This window comes from Protopterus annectens, chromosome 8.part0 (assembly GCF_019279795.1).
Source record: "Protopterus annectens isolate FY-2018-M chromosome 8.part0, PAN1.0, whole genome shotgun sequence".
NCBI lineage: Eukaryota > Metazoa > Chordata > Ceratodontiformes > Protopteridae > Protopterus > Protopterus annectens.
Genome location: NC_056741.1, coordinates 336,529,827 through 336,557,125, shown reverse-complemented (window position 1 = coordinate 336,557,125; position 27,299 = coordinate 336,529,827). Strand labels below are relative to the sequence as shown.

The 27,299-nt window shown below is 39.1% G+C and overlaps 1 protein-coding gene across 1 annotated transcript in view; it reads left to right on the top strand.

The window, feature by feature from the left end:
* LOC122808226 (multiple epidermal growth factor-like domains protein 10) overlaps positions 1–27,299 on the top strand; it is a 693,858-nt gene that overhangs the window by 448,502 nt on the left and 218,057 nt on the right. Inside the window, exons 12-14 of the mRNA XM_044079188.1 lie at positions 4,013–4,176; positions 7,096–7,198; positions 11,349–11,495. Of these exons, the coding sequence (XP_043935123.1) occupies positions 4,013–4,176; positions 7,096–7,198; positions 11,349–11,495 (414 nt within the window). The remainder of the gene's footprint in view (positions 1–4,012; positions 4,177–7,095; positions 7,199–11,348; positions 11,496–27,299) is intronic.

Below are 27,299 nucleotides of genomic sequence, written 5' to 3'. Positions count from 1 at the left end.
ATCATCCCCTTTGGGAAAAACCCGGTTCCCATGAATTACCACATTGATGGTAGTCCACAGAACACAGAAGGTGTTATAAGAGATCTGGGAACACAGGTTGACAGCAACCTCTCTTTTGATCACCACATTGTCACTGTGGTCAGAAAGTCCTGTTATGTGGCACATCTCATTACTAAGGGTTTTGCATCCAGGAAGAAAGAGGTCATTGTCTCCCTCTACTCTTCCCTCATTAGGACAGTCATTGAGTACAATGCCCCATTTGGCATGTACCTCACTAAACACCTGCAACAACTGGAGAGGCCACAAAAGTACCTCACAAAGAGGATCCTAGGCCTTAAACATTTGTCCTATATGGACAGACTAAAAAAACTCCAAATATTCTCTGTCTCATATTGCCTACTTAGAGGCAATCTCTGCTTGGCTTACAAAGCCATGCCTGACCCAGCTGTGTTACAAATGCTACATCTAAAGAAATCCCAATCCCTGCACTCCACATGCTCCGGAGACCTCAACCTCATTACCACAATCAGCAGAACATGCTGGAGGGACAGGTTCTTAACCCAAAGACTGCCCATGCTATGGAATAGACTTCCCATACATGTCAAGCAGAGCACCTCACTTGCCCTCTTCAAGATAAATCTTGATGAGTGGATGGGAAATAGAAAATTCACCCCAGGGATCACACCAGTGTCTTTACTTGACAGAGGCACTGGGAACTAAGGTTGGGTAGCACAATGCCAGGGTAATCCTCCAGGCTAGGCTTGTAAAGGCCCCAGGGCCATTAGCCTAGTACACACCTATGAACCTATGAACTTATAAAACTGACAAATCTTTATTTTGCAAATACATTCTTATCTTTGTTAATGGGGACAGCATATCAGTGTTTGTCCAAAATAATAGCATTAGAGAGGGGTGCCTTATCAACAACTTTTTCATAAATATATATTCTTTTCAAAAAGGGGGATAATTTATCAATCAAAAGATATAAATGTGCTATTTTAATTTCAGATTCAATTATGCAGGTATGAACAGTTCAGAATCAATTTTTTTAAAGCTAAAGATGACAACAGCCATTGTCAAGCCATTGACACATTAAAGTGGCTCAGTTTCCCCCATTACCTGTAGTACACTCAGCTGACCATGGCTCACAAACTAATATATAATCCAGAGAACTACCCCGCACTCTTACATATCACCCAGTCCTACATCCCCTCTAGGAAACTTCGGTTTTCAAACAAACAACTTTTACTTGTGTCCAAGCCCAACAAGAGAGCAGGACAAAGTTTATATTCCTACTCCATAGCAAAATTATGACATGACCTACCACCCTCATCCCCACATTACTTTACTAGATTCATTAAAAACCTTCAAATATACCTTAAGATGCCACTTTCTTGAAAACCAAACTTGCCTATGTGGCCCAAATCTAATTCCACCTTAGAACTAGTCCTAGGCCTCTGTTATATAACTGGACTTTATTCTTAACTAACAACCTTAACCAGCTAACTTTCATTACTCTACATTTCTACAATGATTTTTATATTAATATAAAGAACTTTGTTTTTAGCCTCTGTCCTATCAGAGTATAAAGATGAACAGATTGCCACTAAGTGAATATCCAATGCCCACACTTATCTCGACTGTATATTTTTATTTATTTTACTTATTACTGTTACTGAAATTGTTTCAAAATCATACTCAAATAATGTCTATTGTATCTATCTGTTATATGTTTTACTGTAAGTGGAGCTTTTCTCCCCAGGCCTCCACTGAAAACGTGTTTCTGACCCAGTGGACTTTCTCAGTCAATAACTAAATAAATAAAACCTTCAGCTATGTTCTCAATAAAACCCATATTGTGAGGTTGTTAAAAAATAAATAAGTAAAACACAACAATTTTACAGGGAGCCCATTCTCTAAGCACAATAATGCCCTCCAGGGTGTGTGTTAATATAGCAACAACCCACGCCTGGGTGTGGGTAATGCTGGATTTACCCACGGTTGGTGTGGTTTGGTCACGTGGGCGAAGTCCGAGTGGCCAAACAAAGTCAACCGTGGGTAAATCCAGCATTACCCACACCCAGAAGGGGGTTATTGCTATTATACAATGACATTATTTAAGAAAAAAAATATTTACTTTTCTTAAATAATGGCATTCTATAATGTCTCCTTGCTGCCCTTCTGCAGCTGTCTGGTATTCTGTGGCAGTTCTGATGTACTGCACATGCATATGCCTACGCAGTACATTAGAGCTGTGGGCAAAAGCAATGGAGAAAGCAAGATCTCCGTTGCTTTTTACAAACTGTTTCGCTATGTTAAATGGGTTTAACATAGCGAGACAGCTTTAAAAAAAGCAACGGAGAATCTCTGTTGCTTTTTTAAAGCTGTCTCGCTATGTTAAACCCATTTAACATAGCGAGACAGTTTTGAAAAAAGCAACGGAGAAAGCAAGATCTCTGCTGCTTTTTACAAACTGTTTTGCTATGTTAAATGGGTTTAACATAGTGAGACAGCTTTAAAAAAAGCAACGGAGAATCTCTGTTACTTTTTTAACACTGTCTCGCTATGTTAAACCCATTTAACATAGCGAGACAGTTTTGAAAAAAGCAACGGAGAAAGCAAGATCTCCGTTGCTTTTTACAAACTGTTTCGCTATGTTAAATGGGTTTAACATAGTGAGACAGCTTTAAAAAAAGCAACGGAGAATCTCTGTTGCTTTTTTAAAGCTGTCTCGCTATGTTAAACCCATTTAACATAGCGAGACAGTTTTGAAAAAAGCAACGGAGAAAGCAAGATCTCCGTTGCTTTTTACAAACTGTCTCGCTATGTTAAAGGAGTTTGACATAGCGAGACAGCTTTAAAAAAAGCAACAGAGAATCTCCGTTGCTTCTTTTAAAGCTGTCTCGCTATGTCAAACTCGTTTAACATAGCGAGACAGTATGAAGCAATGGAGATCTTGTGTTCTCCATTGCTTATAAAAAGAGTTATAGTAATGGAAAAAGTCCGGGCGACCGGACCTTTTTTCCATTACTATAACTGATTTACAACGTGCACGCTGACCAATCAGCGTACACGTTTTTGAATATTAATGGGGGGTCGTTGTATAATGTGTAATAAATGCCCTTCCAGAGGTGTAGAAGCCCTCCTCCTGTTGTGTGATGTCTCATAACACCTCTGAGAGGCCATTAATTGCACATTAACACATACCCTGTTGAGCATTATTGCTTGCTCATTCATATTGCCAAAGATTCCTATTTAGATTTTCTTTTTTAAATTATCTGATACTAATCAATGTTTTTTTTTCTTGAAATGCATTACTGAATAGAACATTTTAGTTGATAACATATGGAGCATTTTCACAGTAACAGACAATTTTGATTTTTCATGTAAATAGAGTTATACATATTTATATGTTTATAAATAATAAATAATTTAAATGGATTTATATATATTTATATATTTGTACTTACTTTTATAAAGTAAAGACTAGTTTTATCAAAAATCTGTTTCTCCATTTCTTTTTTTTTAAGAAGATATTTGACCTAACATAATGAAAGAAATGCATTATCTTAAGAATTTATAAATTCAAATGCTCCTTTATGAGGCTTATATAACCTTTAGTAAATTAAAAGTCTGGTACCCTACAAACAGTGGGATATGTTGGCAGGAATGTCAACAGTGGTTACTTTGACTTCTGTTAAGAACTGGTGGGTGGCTATAATTCAAATAATTCAAATAAGGGATTACTTATAGTTTTTCAGCTGGTATTAACGTATTTTGGTAATTATGAAACGCTCCCTTGTAGCAAATGATATAGTTGCTATGGACTTTTTTAATCTTTGGACTTGTTTAAAGTTGTTATTTTTTACTTAGTTTCATTATTTTCTCTTACTGTTAATAGATTTGTGCTATGATTTGTTCTGTGGATTGAAATAATGTTAAAAAGACGTTATGTACACAGATATGACAGTGCTTGTCTTCCCACCCCCCAATTCCAAATTTTTCTTTCCAGGCTGGCATGGGTTAGACTGCTCCATTCCTTGCTCACAGGGTACTTTTGGTCAAGGCTGTAACAGGACATGTCAGTGCCTTAATGGTGCCAGCTGCAGTGCTTTTGATGGTTCTTGTACCTGTACATCTGGATGGTCTGGAGAGAAGTGTGAGCGTCGCTGCCCTGTAAGTATCATACATTTATACAGTTCATTCTGTCTCATCACCATTCCTTCTCATGTATTTCATCAAAACGGTCTCTGCTGAGTTTGATCCATTTCTGTCATGTTGCATGTCTGTCTCTTTTTGAAAGTACCATACCAGTGTTAAATAGTCAGGAAGTATAGATGAAGAACAAATGTGTTTTTCTATCATTTTTTTGTTTAGAAATGAATTGAATTTGTCTGCTGTAGTGAAGCATAATCAGGGCATAGTGTCAGAGTGATAGTAAGAAAGAAGACACTCCTTCTCTGTTTCCATTCTTCTGGAATATAACATTTGACCAAGGGGTACAAAAGAAAAGAAAAGAAAAACAAAAAATTTGTTTGCACACTATTTGTGAATACATGCTTGTAATAATGACAGTATTTAATATTTCAGCACCAGTACCATTCAGATAAAGCTCCAAGAAAACCCAGCTAGACTAGAGCCTTTACTGTGTAATACATTAAATCTCCTGTAATTGAGGGCCCCTGGCTAGATAAATGCTAGGCTATCTGCCCTTGTGGACCATTGTAAGCCTGGCTAATTTTCCCTTAGTGAGAATCAAACCCTGTATCTCTTGTCTATGAGATAAACATCTTAAACATTATGCCAACCTCCAAGTACATGTGCAAATGATCCTTAAAGGACATACCAGTTGTTTCAATACATGGCTTATGACTGCCCATAACTTTTCACTTTTTTAGTTTTTAAATATTTATTGGTGCATTTGGGCCAAAAAGCCCCCCCCCCTTTTTTTTCTAAGTTCATCCATACAGCATTGACTATAGTCCAGAAACACAGAGCTTAAGGCCAAGCCTGATATCCATAAACATTTAGGTGCATGCAAATTATCCCAAATTAAATCCACTCCAAAAGGTCACACAGACAAACTTCAACTGGATTTACTCTCTTTAAGTTGTTGCATGGCTGATACATCCCCTTTAAGTGTATGATATGATATTAGACAGAGCTAGAGGATAGGTTAGGTGCTATTTATTTAGCATGCCATTAATAATGTGAACTCAGGTTAGAGTTCTACCTGTCTTTTATGTAGGAAAGTCGCTATTTAGGCAGTTGCATCCTGTGGAAAAAATAAAATAAAAAATGCCAAATGCCCGGAGATTTAGGGCCAAAAATGTATTTCCTAAGTTTCCTCTAATAGTTGCATAAAACAATTATTTTTGTATATGAAACACTTTAATATGATATGAAAGAGCAATATAATTCAAGCTTATTTTTTGCAAGAGTGAAGTTCAGTCCTTTTCATTGGTTGGTATGGTTTGTCCTGGAAAATGTCACATTCACATTAAAAATAGCTCACTTTGAGCAGATGAAAAGGTTTCAACTCTAACTCAAATTGTTGTCCAAACAGTGTCTGAAGTACAAATTTGGTATATTTTTCTGACCTCCTTCAGTAAAATGGCACACCATGGACAATGGCTAAAGATCACATTTGTCAGCGCCTTCTGTGTGGAGTCTGCATGTCCTCCCCGCAGTCGAGTGGCATTCAAAAGACATGTGTGAATGGGCGTGACTTCGTTGAAGGTTGGGCATCGAGCTGGCACCTCGGCACAATAAAAATCTTCTGCCAGTCATTGGCGAACCAGAGTTCCGCTTTGGCGACCATAACTGGGAAAAGCCGAAAGAAGATCATCCTGCATTAATCAACCTATCTGAAGCTTCAAAAGGTTTTCTTAATGAAATTCTTGGTACACTGATTTGATTCTTATTTTGACCAGATTACTTCCTTCCTTCCTTCCTGATCTTTGTGACTACATGCCAATCAATCTACCCATGTTGTATCTTAGTTCTTATTGACATAAGCTTGTATGTTAACTTACATACTTGTACTTCAGATATTTTTCCCTATTTTGTTGCTCTACAACAATTATTTGTATATTTGATCTTGTACAACTGACTTGTATTGTGTTATTTTCTATTATTCTACACGTGATTTTAAAAATATTGTATTGGAGCTTTTCTCCCTGGGCCTCAGCTGAAAATGGGCCTTTGGCATAGTCAGACACTCCCGGTAAACAAATATAAAATGTAAAATAAAAATAAATAACAATAAAAGTAAATAAATAAAGCTGAGCTTACTTGGAATAATTAATGTTTAAGTCTAGGACCCAATAAGCAAATGCTACCTTTCATTATTTAATTGAAAATTACTAAGAGCATTTGTCCAGACATAGTTAATATTTATTTTCGCTTGTAGTTGAACTGTGGCTGCAGATATTTTCATTTTTGAGTTCAAGAAACAAACCCATCTTTAATGGAATGAATGGGAATGCATACAATTCAACAGAAGTGTCCCATGTAGTGGTCTAACTAAAAATAACAGCTGCTTTTAGACCACACTCATGAAATAGGCAGTATAAGATTAACTCAACCCTGTTAAACAAATGCTATTCAGAGCCATGGAACTTGCTACTTCCAGTGGGCTGATTAGGACATAATATTTTATTTCTACTGATTAGGACATAATATTTTATTTCTACTGATTAGGACTTAATATTTTATTTCTACTGATTAGGACATAATATTTTATTTCTACTATATTGTGAAAAGGCTCCAGTCACCCTCTCTCCAGCTTACCTGAAAGCAGTTTTTTTTTGAAAGGCAACACAAATGTGATCCTTTTAGTGATTTGACATGGACTTTCTAGGCACAGCTCACCAATGATCAGAACAACATTTTCTGATGCCACGACTGGGTATAGATACAGCTCCGCACTACTGATATAAAGAAGTAGGGATTCAACGCAAGACAGCAACATCTTTTAATATAAACAAGAAGATTTTCTATTGAATAAAGGCTGAATTTCATTTTGTCTTGTGTTATATGGATATTTCGAAGTTTCATATTATTTTTCTTTCCTTCCCACAAATTCTTAATTAGGAAGGAAGATATGGCCTAGGATGTTACCAGAACTGTGAGTGCACCCATGCCGAGACTTGTGACCCTGCAAATGGACATTGTATGTGCAAGCCAGGCTGGACAGGTAAGAGATATATATATATCAGAAGTAAAAGAACAAAGTGGTGGGAAATATGGAGCAAAGAACATGTGTTAATTGTGATAATATTCTTGGGCTACACTGTTTCATAATTTGTTTAATGTCAAGCAAGTAAGACTGTCTCATTACTGAGAAAAGTATTTCAACCAAGTTATTTTGGCCACAGTATTTAACCAAGCTCTCCAAGGAGCTAGTCAAAATCTGCATACATATGTGATGTGTTATAGATGTACATTGTATAATGTATAGGGCGGGTTCAGGTGCCTAGGTAACGAGACATTTCCCTGTGGTACATTTGGCTGGGAACACATGGCTGAAGTGACAGTCAGCTGCAAAGAAATATGTCTGTTTGCAAATTCCCTGTGGCCAAAGAGAAGCACACACTGCCATGCTCACAGCTTTAATAACCAAATGCATGGTGGCAGAAGAAGTAATGAGTGTTGTGCTCAGGGTACAGTACATACTCATGTAACTACAACATGCAGAAGTGCGCTACAGCATGGAGGAAATCTTGCAGGCTGCTGTAGTCACATTTATGCTCCAGTATGCGTTTTAGGTAATGTTTCCTAGACACTGTAGTGGTCCACACACTCTAGTTATAAAAGCACTGCCCATTGTGCACTGCATTTCTACTGCTACTGACATGCCCTCTGGCCAGCCTGCTGCTGATGCCTGCCATATTGCCTGCTGTCTTATGTTCCCTTGGGGAGCATGGACATTGTTTTCCCCCTGTGCATTTGGTTATTGAAGTTGTGAGCATAGAAACACATTCTTCTCTTTGTCCACAGGAAATTTGCAAACAGCCATATTTCTGTGCATCTGACTGCCAGTTCAGCCATGTGTCCCCATTCAAATGTACCACAGGGAAATGTCTCGCTGCCTAGGCACCTGAACCCATATAGGGCATTCATTTGTTGGAATGGTGAGCAATGTATATCGCATGATAGATGGTATGTATACAATAATTTATAAAATAGATCTTGAATTAATTTCCTCTGTTTGTCCATCTGTCTGTCTGTCTCTCTTGCTCCTAACTGGCTAACAGATGAGTGGCTTGATCACCAGTTACTCTGGCAGTTAAAACAGAGGATTAAAGCTCTGAGCTGTGAATGAGCTGCTTACTAGAGTCAAAAGTACAAGATTTGATTCATTTTACCTCCAAGTCACTTAACCAGACAGTGCTCCTGGACTGACACTGAGAAGGGGCACGTGTTCAATGAGCTTATCCAGGTAATAAATGAACTAAAAGATCATATAGCCATCCAAGAGTGACAAATCCAGTTATTGCACATCTGTTGCCAAGATACCATGCATTCATGATCTCCTGTCGATGATTTTTTACCCATAGCAGCCACGGATCACTTCAGCAGCAGCCATCAAGCACACAAAGACACACACGCATACATCCTCTCACAATAAGCATTGAAGTATGTACTCACTTTCATAGACACACACACACACACACACACACACACACACACACACACACACACACACACACACACACACACACACAGACACACTCACAAACATTTGCTTATACATGCAGAAACACCCACAAACACTATGCTGTTCCACTTACCTGGATCAGAAATCCGACCACTGCAAATCTGTTCTGCTTTATCTTCTCAGGTTTTCTGAATGAATGCATATGTGCACACAAATATATTTTCTTGACTATTTTTTTTATTTTGTGCACTGCTCTGCATGAATTTTGCATAGTATAGATGTCTATGAATTATTGCAGAGCATTGCGACAGGATGCAGAAGTGCCTAACTGGCATATGTAACACTCATAAAATATTGTATGTATATGCTGGGCTAAAAACACTCTGTCTTCAGCAGAGCAAAGATTTGCTAGTTAGCAGCAAGGTGTCTATGACTTGAGAACCCCATGACTAGTGTGTAAAGCCCCTTGTACAGCTTTTCATACTATAGTGTATCTATGAATTCCACCTACACTCTTAACTGGATTTGAAGCCACAACCTTCTCTTTATTATTCAGTATTTCTTCCTGCAAAAATGCTTTCTTTTCTTACTCTTAGTGTACTCCCTCCAGCTTTTAGTTTTATTCTAAAATTAGTTAAAATAATTTACTCTTCTGAAAGCTAATAACTATATTGGAGTTGTGAATTGCTTACCAGTTTAATTTTGTCTAATCTTTAAATCAGGATACCTCTGGTTTCTTTAGCCTCTTTCTGTATAGTCAGATGCACACACTACACCCCTTTATCTAGTATCCCTTATGCTGCCTAAAATCTTGTACAAGTCTTTGATGGAGCAGTGTCTTCAAACGTCAGTACAGTACTACAGGAGGTGATGTCCCAGCCACTTATTTGTGCTAGGAGGTAATATATTCCTGCTATCTACTGCTAATGTTTTTGCTGTATGTTGCAGTATTTCCTACACTTCCTTTTTCTCTCTGTGCATATAGTGTGTGTATTAAATAATTCTGACTGTGTTGTTTCAGACTCTTTCTATTTTGAATGTTCTCTCCTTGTCTTGTATAAAATGATAAATGTAGTACATCTGCAGACAGCTAGTTATGCTGCCCTTCCTTTAGGAATTGTAATCTTAACTGTCATTAAAGCAGATCGGCCTTAGGCATAGGCCAACTAGGCGGCCGCCTAGGGCACCACTCTAGCAGGGGCATTTTTCCAGTATTTATCTGGTGTAGGCAGACCAGGATAGGGGCACCAAGGTGGTATGGGGGGGGCATGGAGCCCTTTTGCCTAGGGCACCAGTTGACCTAAGGCCACTCCTGAGTAGATGCCAAATCAAATTATGCAAACCAAATGTGGGACCCTTGGGAACAGAACCTTAGCCTGGGTTACAAACTAAATGCTAGTACTGCATGACACATTTGATGAATATTGGTAAACATCCTGGCATAGGACCCTAGCATGAATTCTATCCTCTCACTGTACCAACTATACACATTAACGATTTTCCATGGTGCTGCTGGCCCTGCTGAAAATGATTATCTAGGTATATGAAGTATTCAAATATTCTGCATACCAATGGACATACTTGAGGTGCTATAATTGCTGTTTGATGTGGCTTGATTTTTTTTCTTAATATGTCTATGAAAATTATATTGAATAACCAGCTTATTGCCTTATACAGTTCGGTTTGAGTTAATTTTGAATACAAATAGATATGTGTTACTACTGAAGCTGCTGGGTCATACACTTTGTTTCATATTATAGTTATGCAATGCAAAAACATATTGATATAAAGGATCTCCTAATGTTAAATAGAGTAAGACTGTGATTATGATTAGGAAGTAAACTAAGTAGAAAAAAGTACTGGGGGCACTGCCTGGTTTTCCTGTAATCGTTGGAAACACTGAGAAAATGTCAGACTTCATTGCTACAAATAAATAAAGCAGTGTAGTAAACTGGATGACACGATTATGAAGTGTACTTGTTTGAAGTTTTTCTTATGCTACCATGGTCTGTAAAGAATTAGCTTAGGATCTCTGATAGGTACAAATAAAGCCATGGGACCTTATAGTTGTGTTGTTCGGCTAAGTACTTTTCATAAGAGAACACTAACTGTGTACAAAATGAACTGACAGTGAACTGTTTAAGGCAATAAGGCAAGCCATGCATTTGACAGAAGAGAAAAATGTGTATATCCTAAGAATACAGTTATATATCTGCAATGACATAGCAATATGCAACACATTGTGATTTCATTGACAACACAAGATCTACCATGTCCTATTCCTTAGTGCCTTCTAGGTGATTTGCAAATGCAAACCAGAATGTACTCAACTGATGGGATAAGCTATGATTATTATAATTATTATTATTATTATTATTATTATTATTATTATCATCATTTCTTTTGGCTTTGTAATTTTATTAGTAGAACTGAGGAAACCTGTGATGAGACTATCCACTGTTTATGTGCTGTGTCTTCCAAAAATTCTTAAACTCTTCTCTCAGTAAAAGTAATTTTATTCATTTTTTAACTAGATAGTTAGAGTGATTACAAATGACATTACATTTTTACTGCTGGGTGAATAGCAGATGAGAATTGTAAACTGCTTGACCATAAACTGGATAGGTGAGTGTGAAGGGTTATAACCATGCAGCTTTTCTTGGTCACATCTTATTTTCATCCACAGGCAGGCAGTGTGAGATACCTTGCAAGGAAGGCTACTGGGGGCAAAACTGTAACATGACCTGCAGTTGTAAGAATGGGGCATCCTGTGTGAAAGAGAATGGAACATGCATTTGCCCACCAGGATACAGAGGGGTAACTTGCCAAAGAAGTAAGTGGAATTTCACTTTTTCCTTCTTCCTTTAGAGTCGATGCCATTTATACTTTTTTAAATTTTATTGTATTGATTTTTTTACATAACAGTATTGGTAAGAACTTATAAACATATAGTTCATTGTATATCTGAAACATACATGTTATAGTATTGATATTTCTCTCCTCCCACCCCACCTTCATGCTGGGGCAAGAAAACATTTTTTACAGTCTTACATTATCTTCCAATTCTTCAAAACCTTTCATCATCTTCTTTCGGCTGTTCCCATTAGGGGTCGCCACAGCGGATCATCTGTTTTCATTTCTTCCTATCCTCTGCATCTTGCTCTGTCACACCAACCACCTGCATGTCCTCTCTCACCACATCCATAAACCTTATCTTAGGCCTTCCTCTTTTCCTGTTACCTGGTAGCTTCATCCTTAGCATCTTTTTCCCAATATACTCAGCATCCCTCCTCAGCACATGTCCAAACCAATGTAATCTTGCCTCTCTGGCTTTGTCTCCAAACCTTCCAACCTGGGCTGACCCTCTAATATACTTATTCCTAATCCTGTCCACCCTTGTCACACCCAGTGCAAATCTTAACATCTTTAACTCTGCCACATCCAGCTCTAACTCCTGCCTTTTTGTCAGTGCCACTGTCTCCAACCCATATAACATAGCTGGTCTCACTACCCTCTTGTAGACCTTCCCTTTCACTCTTACTGGTACTTGTCTGTCACAAATCACTCCTGACACTCTTCTCCACCCACTCCATCCTGCCTGTACTCTCTTCTTCACCTCTCTTCCACACTCACCATTACTCTGAACTATTGATCCCAAGTATTTAAACTCATCCACCTTCACCACCTCTACTCCCTGCATCCTCACCATTCCTCTACCCTCCCTCTCAGTCACACACATATATTCTGTCTTAGTCCTGCAGATCTTCATTCCTCTTCTCTCTAGAGCACATCTCCACCTCTCCAGGGTCTCCTCCACCTGTTCCCTACTCTCACTACAGATCACAATGTCATCTGAAAACATCATAGTCCACAGGGAATCCTGTCTGATCTCGTCTGTCAACCTGTCCATCACCATTGCAAATAAGAAAGGGCTCAGAGCTGATCCTTGATGTAATCCCACCTCCACCTTAAACGCATCCATCACTCCCACAGCAGACCTCACCGCTGTCACACTACCCTCGTACATATCCTGTACAACTCTTACATACTTCTCTGACATTCCCGACTTCCTCATACAATACCACAACTCTGCTCTAGGCACCCTGTCATATGCTTTCTCTAAGTCTACAAAAACACAATGCAACTCCTTCTGACCTTCTCTGTACTTCTCCATCAACACTCTCAGAGCAATCATCACATCTGTAGTGCTCTTTCCCAGCATGAAACCATACTGCTGATCACTAATCATCACGTCCCTTCTTAACCTAGCTTCCACTACTCTTTCCCATAACTTCATGCTGTGACTGATCAATTTAATCCCTCTGTAATTACTACAGCTCTGCACATCACCCTTATTCTTAAAAATCAGTACCAAAACACTTTTTCTCCATTCCTCAGACATCCTCTCACTTTCCAAAATTTCATTAAACAATCTGGTTAAAAACTCCACTGCCATTTCACCTAAACACCTCCATGCTTCCACAGGTATGTCATCTGGACCAACAGACTTTCCATTCTTCATCCTCTTCACAGATATCCTTACTTCCTCCTTGCTAATCCATTGCACTTCATGATTCACTATCCCCACATCATCCAACCATTTCTCCCTGTCATTCTCCTCATTCATCAACCCCTCAAAGTACTCTTTCCATTTGCTCAACACACTCTTCTCGCTTGTGAGTATGTTTCCCCTCATTATACTTTATCACCTTTACCTGCTGCATATCTTTCCTAGCTCGGTCCCTCTGTCTAGCCAATCGGTACAGGTCCTTTTCTCTCTCCTTAGTGTCCAACCTTTCATACAACTCTTCATATGGCTTATCATTAGCCTACGCCACCTCTCTCTTTGCCATGCCACCTCATCTCCTTATACTCCTGTCTACTTTCTTCATCTCTCTGACAATCCCACTTCTTCTTTGCCAGCCTCTTTCTCTGTATACTCTCTTGTACTTTCTCATTCCACCACCATGTCTCCTTGTCGTCCTTCCTCTGTCCAGATGTCATACCAAGCACCTTTCTAGCCGTCTCCCTTACTAGCTCTGCTGTAGTTACCCAGCTATTTGGTAACTCTTCACTGCCACCCAGTGCCTGTCTTAACTCTTCCCTGAACTCCACCTCACAATTACCCTTTTTCAATTTCCACCATTTGATCCTTGGTGCTGCCCTCACACTCCTCCTCCTCCTCTTCTTGATCACCAACGTCATCCTACAAACCACCATCCTATGCTGCCTAACTACACTTTCCCCGGTCACCACTTTACAGTCTCCAATCTCCTTCAAACTGGCCTTCCTACATAAGATATAATCCACATGTGTGCATCTTCCTCCACTCTTGTATGTCACCCTATGCTCCTCCCTCTTGTTAAAATACATATTCACCACAGCCATGTCCATCCTTTTCACAAAACCCACTACCATCTGACCTTCTGTACCCCTTTGTTTAACACCATACCTACCCATTACTTCCTCATCCCCTCTGTTCCCTTCACCAACATGCCCATTGAAATCTGCTCCAATCACCGCTCTCTCACCCTTGGTTACAGTCATCACCACTTCATCCAACTCACTCCAAAATTTTTCTTTCTCATCCATTGCACACCCAACTTGTGGAGCATATGCACTAACAACATTCATCAATCCTTCAAAACCTTTATATTAATTAAATAACAACCACAACTTTTTCTAAGGGAAAGTCAAAGTGTTTATCCAGAGGTTGATTCTGCACCTCAAGTATCAGTCTTTTGATGCCTAAACTCATAAGTATTATAATATATTTAATCTCAGTATAATAATAATAATAATTAATATTGTATAGGATCAATAATGAATAATCACAAGAAACAGTTCTATTTGATGTAGCTCATACTAACTCACAAGTTTTTAACCACCTTTTCTAAATATAAGGCCACACCACCACACACGGTGCCATGTATCTTATGAACCACAAGTATGCCTGCAAAGTTTTCTCACATCCTTCCAGCCCGTTATAACTAGGTATAAATAAGCTCACTGAAATCTTTTTAATGAATGGTGTGGTTACTAAAGGAATGTAAATGGACTATGTATAGTCTCCATGACTTGTAATATTCTTCTGCTGAAAGTGTACTAGAAATGTCTTTCCACCATTCAGAAAAAAATGGATTCATATAGTAACAAGATGAGCATTTAATTTCATTTTAATTATGTAGATAAACTATTTTTTTTTTCAAAATAAAGCTGAACATTTCCAGAGCAAGTGCTGGAAATTCAAAATTATTTTCTTAAATCTGTTAACCATGATATTTATTTTATTTTAATTAATGATTAATTAGTTTAGTGAGATTAGCACAACATATCTATTGATTCTGAATAATAATCATGGAGAAGTTTTTTCAGTTTTAACTGCTAGTCATTTTTTTACCTAGTTTTAAACTGGCTGATAGCCATGCTGACTATAGTAACTGGTACAATGGAAACTTTATCCTTATTATTAAATTATATCTCCTAAGACATTGCAAATTTCAAAGATGGATTTTGTATGATGACTTGTAATCAAGTTGATCCATTGATGTTAATAAATGAAGTTGCCAAACTGAGTTCACTAGTTGGTTTACATTATTGTTCCAAGTTGTTGTTGTTTGTCTTTTCGGCTTTTCCCGGTAAGGGGTCACCACAGCGGAACTCCAGTCCGCTAATGATTGGCAGTAGATTTTTATGGTGTTAAGTTGCCAGCCCAATGCCCAACCTTCAGCGAAGGCACGCCTATTCACGCATGTCTTTCGAAGGCCACTCAACCACGGGGAGGACATGCAGACTCCACACAAAAGGCACTCCCCGCATACTAGCTGAGAATCAAACGGGGGAACCTCTTGCTGTGAGGCAACAACGCAACCGCTGTACCATCGCAGTTCTCAATGACATGGTTAATTATTATTTGAAAAAATGCTGAAATTTCAGGATCCTTAATATTATAACCAAACTTACTTTTAGGTAAAGTAATAATTTCCCATGCAATTCTAAGTGACCCTCCTCTCCAAAAAAAGAGAAACCCCAAGTTTTTTAATTTGTTCATAATATCCACTGGGGGAAGGCTATCACCAGTGTGGATACATTTTGGTATTAAAAAAAAAATTGTCCTGCAAAAGATAATTTGACAATATTCCAGTAATTGACTGATCTTTCCATTTTGTCAGATATATATTTAATTTGTTCTTCTGCTATGTATTGTGATATACTTGAATAAATCCAGCTCAAGAATGTAAGTTGTTTATACTACAGTAATTTGATGCCATCCAGGTGGTGGAATTATAATAAATAATACTGAAGACTTATTAAAATGGATAATATAACCAGTATATCTGCTGATTGTTTGAAAAAAAATTAAATTAAATAATTTATAAACAAAGAAACATTTGCTATTGCTAACGCCAAGTCCAGCGTATGTAAATAATTTAGCAGAGTGATCATTCATTATAATAGGGCTAATTAGTGCATTATGCTCAGTAGCAAGAAAGACAGGATTTATGGTTAATAAAAAAAGTTCTATAAAGCTACTACTATGTCTATATTACGGAAAACCCAAATAGTAGAGATAAGACATCTAAATGTAATATTGTCTTCAAAGATAATTTAGCTAGTTAGGGACTTGAAGTAAGATTTATTGTCCTGAAAACAGCATTTTTTTCTTTGCAGGAGAAGTTTACAGATAGGTGATATTGCAGCATTTTTCACAGAGTATTTGGAATAATTACAATGGGGTTCATGTTATGTGGGTGAAGATGAAGATTTCTTTATGTTAATCACCAGATGCACTCAGTCCCTGTAACAACAAGGAGGAAGACTGCTATCCATCAGCAGAGAATCTACAATGCACATTTGATTCCCTGCCAAGCATCTCTGTTGAGTCTTCTTTTGGTAATCAGCAACTCTGAGATGTCCATGAAGTTTAAAGGAGATTAAGTGAAGATGAATGGTTAGAATGTAAATGGGTATCTGGGCTGACATGAGGAATTCACCTGCAGATAGAAAGATTTTTGTCAGTGAAATGTCTTCAGGTCTCATACTGTGTACCCCAAACCACTGAGGCATGTTATGTGAATAAAATGTGCAATGTTAACTCCATATTCATTAAACTTCAGAGTTAAGGAATTTTACTCCATACCCCCAAGGTTAAATGACCTCACAGTTAGCATATATAGAGGCAAAGGGGAGTGTGGGGGGGGGGGGGTTGTAAGGGAATTTACTTCCTAAAAAATCACTTGGTTTTATTTATTTGTGAAAGTCAATGCTCTTGAAACAGCTATGAATTCAGCAGGCTGTATTTCACAGAAGACATGCTAAAGTCTGATAGGAATTGAAAATGACATGATAGTGCACTGCTGAATCCACTAAATATGATGCACTGATATTAGATATGCATAGGCAGTAAGGACAAATAATATATATATATTTTTTTTACAAAAAAAGTAATTTTTACATAATTACTTTACTTTTTACTTTGTTTTTTTAGATTTTTATCTATTATTTCTGTATGTACAGTTCACCCACAGCTACCTTTCTGCATCTAGGTAACCTTTCATCCTTCTTTGGGGTGACAGCCAGAACCATTTATTCCCTGACAGGTATAAAAGCCTAATTAGCCCGTTTGTTCCTCTTACAGGTGAGAGCTAGGTGTTGGGGAGTGGGATAGCCTACCAATCATGTGAACATTTCTCCCTACCTAGGTCCCTACCCATAGATAGATGTGACTTCTACTGTCACTGTTCATACAGGACACGTGCATGCAGCTATGCATGTCAGGCCCCTACAAGTATGTTGCACCACCATTCAGTGCTGAGCCTCTCTTGCCATATATCTAGCTGTATGCCTATATGTATCAGACAGGCAATGGAGTGGGCCTTCTCCCTTCCCTCTCAGTGGGTATTAGATATAAACTGCTTATTCCCATTTCCCCTACCTGACCCCTCCAGTGCCCCAGCCACTAATCAAACACATTTTGTTTGGGCCATAGACAAGACTTTATCCCTCTGCACCACAGGACTGGGATCATATGAACAAACCAAAGAAGGAAGGAATATTCTTTGTATCCACTCATGCCTCCTTAGTTCCATGCTGTGATGTTCCCATAGCTGATCAGTACTGCAGCATTGTGAGGCAGTACTGATCAGTACCGCAGCATTATGAGGCAGTAGTGATCGATACCGCAGCACTATGAGGCAGTAGTGATCAGTAATATTATGAACCTATATGATTGGATGGGTAATAGGAAATTCACCCCGGGGATCACTTCTGTGGTTCTACTTGACAGGGGCACAGGAAAATAATTTTCTTGGGTGGCGAAAGACAGGGTACAGTTTTGGCTAGGCTTGTATAGTCCCTAGGGCCAATAGCCTAGTACCTACCTATGAACCTATGAACCTATGAACCACAGCACTATGAGGCAGTAGTGATCAGTACCATAGCATTATGAGGCAGCAGTGATCAATACCGCAGCACTATGAAGCAGTAGTGATCAGTACTGCAGCATTATGAGGCAGTTTTGATCAGTACCACAGCATTATGAGGCAGTACTGATCAGTACTGCAGCATTATGAGGTAATGGTGATCAGTACTGCAGCATTATGAGGCAGTACAGATCAGTACTGCAGCATTATGAGGCAGTACTGATCAGTACTGCAGAATTATGAGGTAGTGGTGATCAGTACTGCAGCATGATGAGGCAGTAGTGATCAATACCACAGCATTATGAGGCAGTACTGATCAGTAATGCAGCATTATGAGGCAGTACTGATCAGTACTACAGCATTATAATGTAGTGGTGATCAGTACTGGAGCATGATGAGGTAGTAGTGATCAGTACCACAGCATTATGAGGCAGTACTGATCAGTACTGCAGCATTATGAGTTAGAGGTGGTCAGTACTGCAACATTATGAGGCAGTAGTGATCAGTATTGCAGCATTATGAGGCAGTAGTGATCAGTACTGCAGCATTATGAGACAGTATTGATCAGAACTGCAGCATTATGAGGCATCTGTCATGAATGATTGCACATCAGAGAGAGAGAGAGAGAGAGAGAGACAGAAAGAGAAAAAAAGTATTTGTCTCAGAACTTTGCTGAGATATACTGCAGATTCTAATCTTGAAGTATGTTCATAGGTTCATAGGTTGGTACTAGGCTATCGGCCCTAGGGCCTATGCAAGCCTAGCCATAACAATTCCCTGGATATTTCTTCCCCCAATATTTACTTCTATGGACCCCTGTCTAGCAGGGCGACTGACATGATCCCCGGGGTGAATTTCCTATCTCCCATCCAATCATCAATGTTCCTTTTGAAGAGGGCCAATGAGGTGCTCTGCTTGACATGTATGCGCAGTCTATTCCAGAGTCTGGGGAGTCTCTGGGTCAGGAACCTATCCCTCCAGCATGTTTTGTTCATTGTGATGACAAGGTTTAGATCCTTGGAGCATGTGGCTCTGAGGGATTGGGATTTCTTTAAGTGGAGCATGTCCAACAGCTCAGGGTTTGACATGGCCTTGTATGTTAAGCAGAGATCGCCTCTGAGTAGAGGATATGCCACAGAGTATAGCTGGAGTTTTTTTAGACGGTCAGCATAGGGCATCTGCTTTAGGCCTGTGATTCCTTTAGTGAGGTATTTTTGTGGCCTTTCCAGTTGTTGCCGATGTCTTGTGAGGTACATACCAAATGGGGTGTTGTATTTTATAATGGGTCTAATGAGGGATGAATACAGTGGGACAATGACCTCCTTTTTCCTGGATGAAATGCCCTTAGTGATGAGGTGTGCCACATAGAAGGATTTCCTGACTGTTGTGGCGATGTGGTTATCGAAAGTGAGACTACTGTCCACCTGTGTCCCTAAGTCTCTCATCACACTTTCGATGTTTAGTGTCCTGCCACCTATGTGGTAATTCATGGGTACATGTTTTTTTCCAAAGGGGATAACTATACATTTCTTGGCATTAAGCTTGAGCCCATGGCTCTGGCACCAGGCATCTGTTTCTATAAGGTCCTTTTGTAGAATATCCACATCATTTGGGGATTCAATAATGGCTCCCAGTTTGCAGTCATCTGCAAACTTTGTTAGCCAGAGTCCCTTAGTGTTGGCCTGTACTTCAGAGAAGTAGATGCCAAACAAGAGTGGTCCCAGGACTGAACCCTGAGGTACTCCACTTGTCACATTTCTGGAGCTGGATTTGGAGTCGGCTACTTTTACAGTCTGGGTTCTGTCAGTAAGCCAGATGGCAACCCATTGAGTGACATAGGGATTTATGCCCAGCTTAGTAAGTTTATCTATGATTCCAGAGTGGGGGATGGTGTTGAAAGCCTTGATGAGGTCCAGATAGGCTGTGTGGATCACCTTACCCTCTCCACAGCTCTGGAGACTGATTTGAAGAAGTCAATCAGATTCAGGAGACAAGATCGGCCCTTCACAAACCCAAACTGGGTGGGGTCCAGTGTTTGAAGGTTGCCAATGTCTTTGTTTATAAGTTCCATGATAATGCATTCCATGCCCTTGCAGATCAGGCTTGTCAGACTGATGGGACGGTAGTTCCCAGGATCCAAGGCGGATCCTCCCTTGTGGAGCAGGATAACTGTAGCTGTGCACCACTCAGTGGGCACGAAGCCTGAGGTGAGGCTATGATTAAACATGACACTTAGGTGAGATGCCAGTTCATTTTGTAGTTCATGTAGTACACAGCCTGGGATGTCATGGTCCCATGAATGCTGTATTCTTAGCATTGGACAGTGCGGTTTCTACCTGTGTGGCCGTGATTATCAGAATTTGGCAATCTTTTGGTATTGAGATGGGCCCTTTAGGGGGCGAGAGGGAGATGAAGTTGGCACTAAATCGATCTGCCAGGATATTGGCAATATCCTTGAGATCAGTATATTTAATGCCATTCTGTTGTAGCTCAGAGCAGATCTGAGCATTGCCATTTAGATTCTTGATATAACTATAGAATGCCTTGTGGTTGTCTTTGGAATCTTTGGCAATTTTATTTTCGTAACTAGCTTTTGAGGATTTTATGAGGGATCTCAGCTTCTTACTGAGGCTGGTGAGGGAGTTTTTTTTTTTTGCATCCTGGGATTTTCCTCTTTTCTGCAACAGTTTCTTCCTTCTGTTGTATAGTTTGTTTATAGCAGGGGACCACCAGATTGGCTTCCTTTTTTGGTGAAGAGCATCTTGGTTCTATTTGGGATGGCACGATTCATGCACGAGTGGATGTGCTCGTACAGTGCCTTAGTGTAGGATTCTGCAGTCGAACTTCCAGATCCCATCTGCGTGGGTGTTGTGAAGTTTGTCACTTCTGACTTCAGTAGCATGAAGTTGGCTTTGGAGAAGTTTTTTAAGGAGGTTTCCTTACTGGAGGGTGGGGGTGGGATGTGGATGTCAAAGGTGATTTGCTAATGGTCAGACCTGACCAATGAGGGGGTGACCACTGATGTGGAGCATCTATCTCCCATGTTGGTAATGACCAAGTCTAGGATATTGGAGCCCCTGGTGGGACAATGGATTAGTTGATCCAGGGCATTGGAATTTATGAATTCCAAGAACTGTTGGGAAAAGTAGTTGGTACCCGAGTAGTTTTCCCAATTAATGGCAGGGTAGTTGAAATCACCCAGTATTAGGGTGTTTGGTTGTATCTTAATATTTTCCAGTATGTTTAGAAAGGTGTAGTGAGAATCTTTGGGCATGGTGGGGGATCTGTAGCAAGATACAATTTGGATTGCAGTCTTACCTAGTGTTAGTTACACCTGGAGAATTTCAGATGCATTGTGTTGGGCAGCTAGCCTGGAGGTGTGAATATCCTTGGTGAATATGGACACTCCTCCACCTTTAGTGTTTCGGTCTTGGTTTTGTGGCTGAAAAGTGTGGTAAGAATTGTAGCTTGGTATTGCAGGGGTGCTCTCTGGAGCCTTGATGTCATGATGTCATTAGCATGAAGAGATTTTGTCTATGAAATTGCTCCATAACAGCATGCCCATCCATGACCAATGGGCTAGTTGCTCCTTGTACTACCTTAAGTGGACCCTTTTTTTGTCAGTGGCTCAGTTCTCCATCATTCTGTCATAGTGGATGGTACTGTTGCCTCACAGTCCCAGGGTTTGGGCTTCAATTCTCGCTTCCCAGAATTGACTGTACATTTCATGTTCTTCCTGTGTCTGCTCAAATTTTCGCGGGGCATTCCAGTCTCCTGTCAAGGTCATGCTTCTTGGTTACCAACCAAAAACCTTATTGTACATGCCACTGTGCCTGAGTCAATAGTACAACAATAATCTGAATCTATCAGTATAGTTGTCCAGTGGCTAAATAACTCATGATTTCTGGGTGGCAATTACTATAGCATTAGCATTTGTCAGATTCTTCTGTAAGGGGAGGATGACTGGGACACTCACCTCACATCTTCCTAGATGGTCCTTGGCTGCCTACTCTTCTGAGGAGGTGTTGTCATTGCTAGTAAGCAAGTCTGTCTGTAGCAGTTGTGACTTGATAATGTTGTGTTCCACAAAGCTGATCTTCAGCAGAGTGGTGACAGGAAGCAGGAAGGAATGGGAAAAATAACATTCACTGCGGGACGGAGAAGATTAAACCTGCAACTAAAACAACATTTGTGTAACAAAAGAAAACAAATTAATATGTATGCAGCTGTCTAAGTAAAAGACGAAAACTGCCATTAGATCATGGTGGAATAAGAAAAATTATACTGGAATGTGGTATTTGATATGGTAACAGGGAGAATTTGTGCTCACACTAGCAAAACTAACCAGATTCATAAGTAAATATATCATAGATGTTTGTATTGTATGAGTAAGGGCTACAACCTCTGCTGACAAGCCTGATTCTGTATTAGTATGTCAGTGTTATTTGAATAAATGCTCAAACAAACAACAAATGACTGACCTAGTGGAAGATTCCCATATATTCCAGCAGCGCAGTTGTTTTTCTCAGCCTTTTAATACTAGAATCAAGCGCAATTTTTCAGATCAAGGACACCTTTAAACCTTTGGTAGAATTCAGTTAGAAAGTTGATGGAATAAAAAAATATTAATATATATTTTATGAATAGAAGTGTGTACCTGCAATGGCATTATGGAATGACCGTCAATGCTTTGTCATAAGTACACACATTTTAGGAAGAACAGAGAAAAATTCTGAGGCAAAATCAGAGAAAGTTGAGAAGTATGTTCACAATGTTAGAATCTGTGAAAGTGAAAGGGTAGCAGTGCACAGCGGAAGTCATATATAACAGGGAAGCCTTGCAAGAGGTAAAAAATATATATATATAACGTGCCAATTTGGTGCCAGCCAGACCACTCTCTATCAAATGAATGTTTATCACATTATTTATATAACCATCTTTTCATTTACATACAGTATGGTTACAGACATACATGACAAGTGACAGGCAAGGAGTAGTTTCACTCTTACATAACCAAATGTGAAAAATGTCTAATGAAAAGCTATGCTCCAAGAATTACTGAATCACTCCATACCTGCTGATTCAACATACTAAGTATTTAAGGAAACAGCATTAATATAAAGTGTATTTTTTGGATGGAAGTATTAAATTTAAACATGCAGTTAAAGAAACTGTCACATTACATATTTAACAGTTTTTAATTTCCAATTATATCAGAAAGAAGTATAAAAACTGGGGTCTATATTATCTTGTCAAAAGACATGTTCAGCAAACACATCTTCATCGACAAATAAACAGCGAACTCTGTAATCGCTGAACGGCCACATCAGTGACTTTTTTCCCAGGGGAGAAAAGCTCTTGGCCTAATAAACAAAAAAACAAATGTTTAAACCCAACAAAGTGGGGGGGGGGACTGTGCCCCCCACACCCCCCCTAACTAAATATACCAACTCTGAGATCACACTACAGTGGAGAAAAGGTCAAATCCCCAAAGACAGCCAAGCACATTTTTCCCCTTGGAAAAAAGTTGCTGATGTGGCCGTTCAGTGATTAGTTCACTGTTTACTTTCGACAAGATAATATAGACCCCAAAAACTGTAGGTCTCTTCCTGTGTATTCCAAATAACTATTAACATGGGTTATAATTCATCAGAAGAAGAAAAAGGAGATACGAAAGCCGTATCATATGAATCCCAGATTATAACACTGGAATGCAACTGCTACTCCATATTGTAGTCATGCTGCTGAAACTGCAGAAAACATGTTCATATAAAGCAAACGTCTCTGGATAGGGGTGCCCTTGATAGTTATGTAGAATTATTTGTGAAGCTGTGCCAGTCGTATAAACCCACATTTGCTCAGATTCTGCTAGCCATCTATTCAAGATTAAGACTTTATAAGCCCCTTATAACTATTATCACAAAACTGGTGATTTGCTATTGTGTAATAACAGTTTTAAGGGGTTTATAACTATTATTACTGCTGACTTGTAATTGTGTAGGTATAAGCCACTTATAACTGCTATTACATAACACCAAGTCGACAGTTTTATCATTCCTGAAATTCAATGGTCTATTAAGAAATTTTTTACAGGTGTAGAATATTAAATTACCTCCCTGTAGCAAGTGCTGAGTAACCAAAAAAATATCAAAGAAAAAATTGTTCTAACACCATCTGCATTACTATACTCTTCCACCTCTCTTTGGCACCAGAATGCCAATTAGGTGTAGAGACTGGTAGATTACTGGCTTTACCTCTAAGTCCAATATTTTGTGCAGTTCCTCTTATATGGTTTACTAGAGTTAATCAGGCATGCTGTTGAATCACTGTGTCCACATGATGCTTTAGCACTTGAATACACCCTGGCTTAGCAGTAGAAACTTCCCCAAACTCCTGTAGTATTGGTTCAATTTTCTCAACCTGTTTTGAAAAGTCTACATCATTTATTGCAGTATCAGTCTAATTCTTACTGAAAAGCTGTACTACAAGATCCTCTGCTGATGCGGCCTGTAACCCACTACAGATACTGAGTACCAGTGGTTTGGTATCATGGCAGGCCTCCATTGTGTTAATATGATACAAGTTGGGGTTTGCCTCCTTCCTGACAACTCTGCAACACAGCTGATATCATTTCCTTTTCCTACAGTAGGATAATGACCCTCCTACACTGACTGAAGCTTATTCTGTTGAACAGGAGTAAAACCTGTCACCTTTTTTCCACATTTATATTCTTGTTTTCTAGCTCTCCAATCTTATTGGACTCTCCATAGCTGTTGTGCTGTGCTTGTTCTAGATGATCCTATGCCACCCCTATTATATCCCTAGGTCTGGTCCCAAAATTTAGGATGTACTCCACAACAGACTCCTTGTGAGAATCACATTCACCCTCCTACTTTGTCAAAAATTAAATCTAGGAGCTACCTACCCTGTGAATATAAAGTAACTCAAATGAACAAAAAAAACATAGATTCTTGTAGCATCTATCTGTCTACAGACAGGATATGGGGACAGGTATTTACATTCCTGTTTAAACTGGGCTGTGACTGTTTATAACTTGATCTTAAGAGTAAACTTATACCTCTCCACCAGACATTTATTTGTGGATGGCAAGGTTATTCTGTATTTGTTTAATTCTTCAATTCTTCCACAATCAGGCCAACAGATTTTTACATTAAAATTAGCATCTTTGTCAGTATTTTCTGTGGAAAACCCATGCTGCTGAAAATTTCTAATAGAGTGTGATGCCCCACCACTGGACTAGTAATCAAGGAGCCTCAATCCCCACCACTGGCACCAGTGGGGGGTGTACACACAGTATTTCCAGATGCAGCTTTCTGCATCAAGTACAATTTCCTTTAAGAACACACAGAGACCACAGTAAGTCTGGGGCTGGTTTCTCCCTCTTTCTCCAGATCCCCAGTAAGAGTCCCCACTGGCACAGCTATAGAGTTGAGATCACAGCTGAGTGGCCCAGCCAAGACCTGCAGCACCCTGTCTGTCCAACCAGTGCTTTGTGTCCCTGCCCAAGTAGCTGACAGACACACTCTTTGAGATTTTATTTATATACACACACACAGACACACACACACACACACACACACACACACCTGGGAAAGGCTGGCACAGGTTTACTAGCTATGCCCACTTTTGCTCAGAGTATAAGGTAGTTATCACTGCCACTAGCCAACTCCTTATCAGCTACTTTAAGACCCTTAACAAAGGGCGTCCAATCTTACTGTGTAATGTTACTATTAGTACAAATGGTAGTTTGACCAAGAGCAATGGTATTAGGAGTGGCCTACACAGTGTCATCAAATAAATATGCAAGTACTCTCAGAACTTAAATATCTCTACACAGATCAGCCACAATGAAAGGTTAAATATATTTAATAATAAATAATAAAAGAACAAGACAACTTCTTCTAATAAAAGAACAAGACAATACTAAACACAAATTCACAGTGACACCAGAGTTAAAATCACATGACATATTTAAAACAACATTGCAAGACAGTCTCAAATAAATAAAGAAAAATATCTAAACTAAGCTTCACTATATTCCTGACTGAATCTAAGAGAATTACTATACCCTAGTTAACTTACTTAAAAGCAAGGCAGATGTGGTGAATAGATCTCCTAGTTGTCTGATCTAAGACAGAATACAGAATGCTGTGTCTCTCTAACAGAGTTCTTAAATTAATATCACAAATATTACTGCTGGGATAGCTTGCAGAATGACATAATTTCTTGTCATCTGACTCTATCCCAGGTGAAAACCCCACTGCCGGAAGCTAGCAGTATTTAGCATCTACCTTTGAAAATACATACACCTCAGATCTTTGGCAGATGCTGGAAGTCATAATGACTATGAATACTTCACATTTCAAGTCTAGTAATTATTTCACTCTGAAGATAATACAGAAAGCTTCTCATCACAGACCTGTGTCTCTTGCTGCCATAAAGTAATTTAATTTCAGCTATTTTTCTGAAGTTAACCTCCTGCATTCCAGCTTCCACTGTTAAAATATATACATTGAAACAGTTACCGTAGTGCATGTACATTTCTGTTCTTTTCCAGCAGGACACATAGTGGATACATTTCAAGCACAAGCAATCTACAAAATATCTTCTCAACACAAACCCCTATACAGAGCAGTCTGATATACACATGACATACAATTCTAATACATTTATAACACAAGCATCATATATAAATCATTTTGATATTCACCAATGACATATAATTATCTACAAATTTCGAGATAGCTGTGCTGGCAGTATGTCCTTTTGTCACACAGAGTATTTGCTACCTTCTCTTTATCAAAAGATAACATAACCACTACCTCAGGGTACCACCACAAAGATATAAATCTTATCTACAGTGCTTTGGGTAATAGTAGGCTCTACAATGCCCACTGGCACCCATTGAAATCGGTTCTTGATAACTGGAAAAGTCAATGAGGCAACACTGTTTTTTCTCCTGCCTTGTCAATCTTTTGGTACTGCTCACATTTTGCAGTATCTTACCACATCTTTACTAACACTTGAGCAGCAGAAATTTTACATAAGCCTCCTTTTGGATATTTTATGCCCAAATGGCCTGAAAAAGGTATATCATGGACTATGATCTGGTGTGGTTGATAGTAGACCCTTGGAGCTACCACTTATTGTACCACTTCCCCATATGGTCCTCCTTCAACAGGCCATTCTCTATA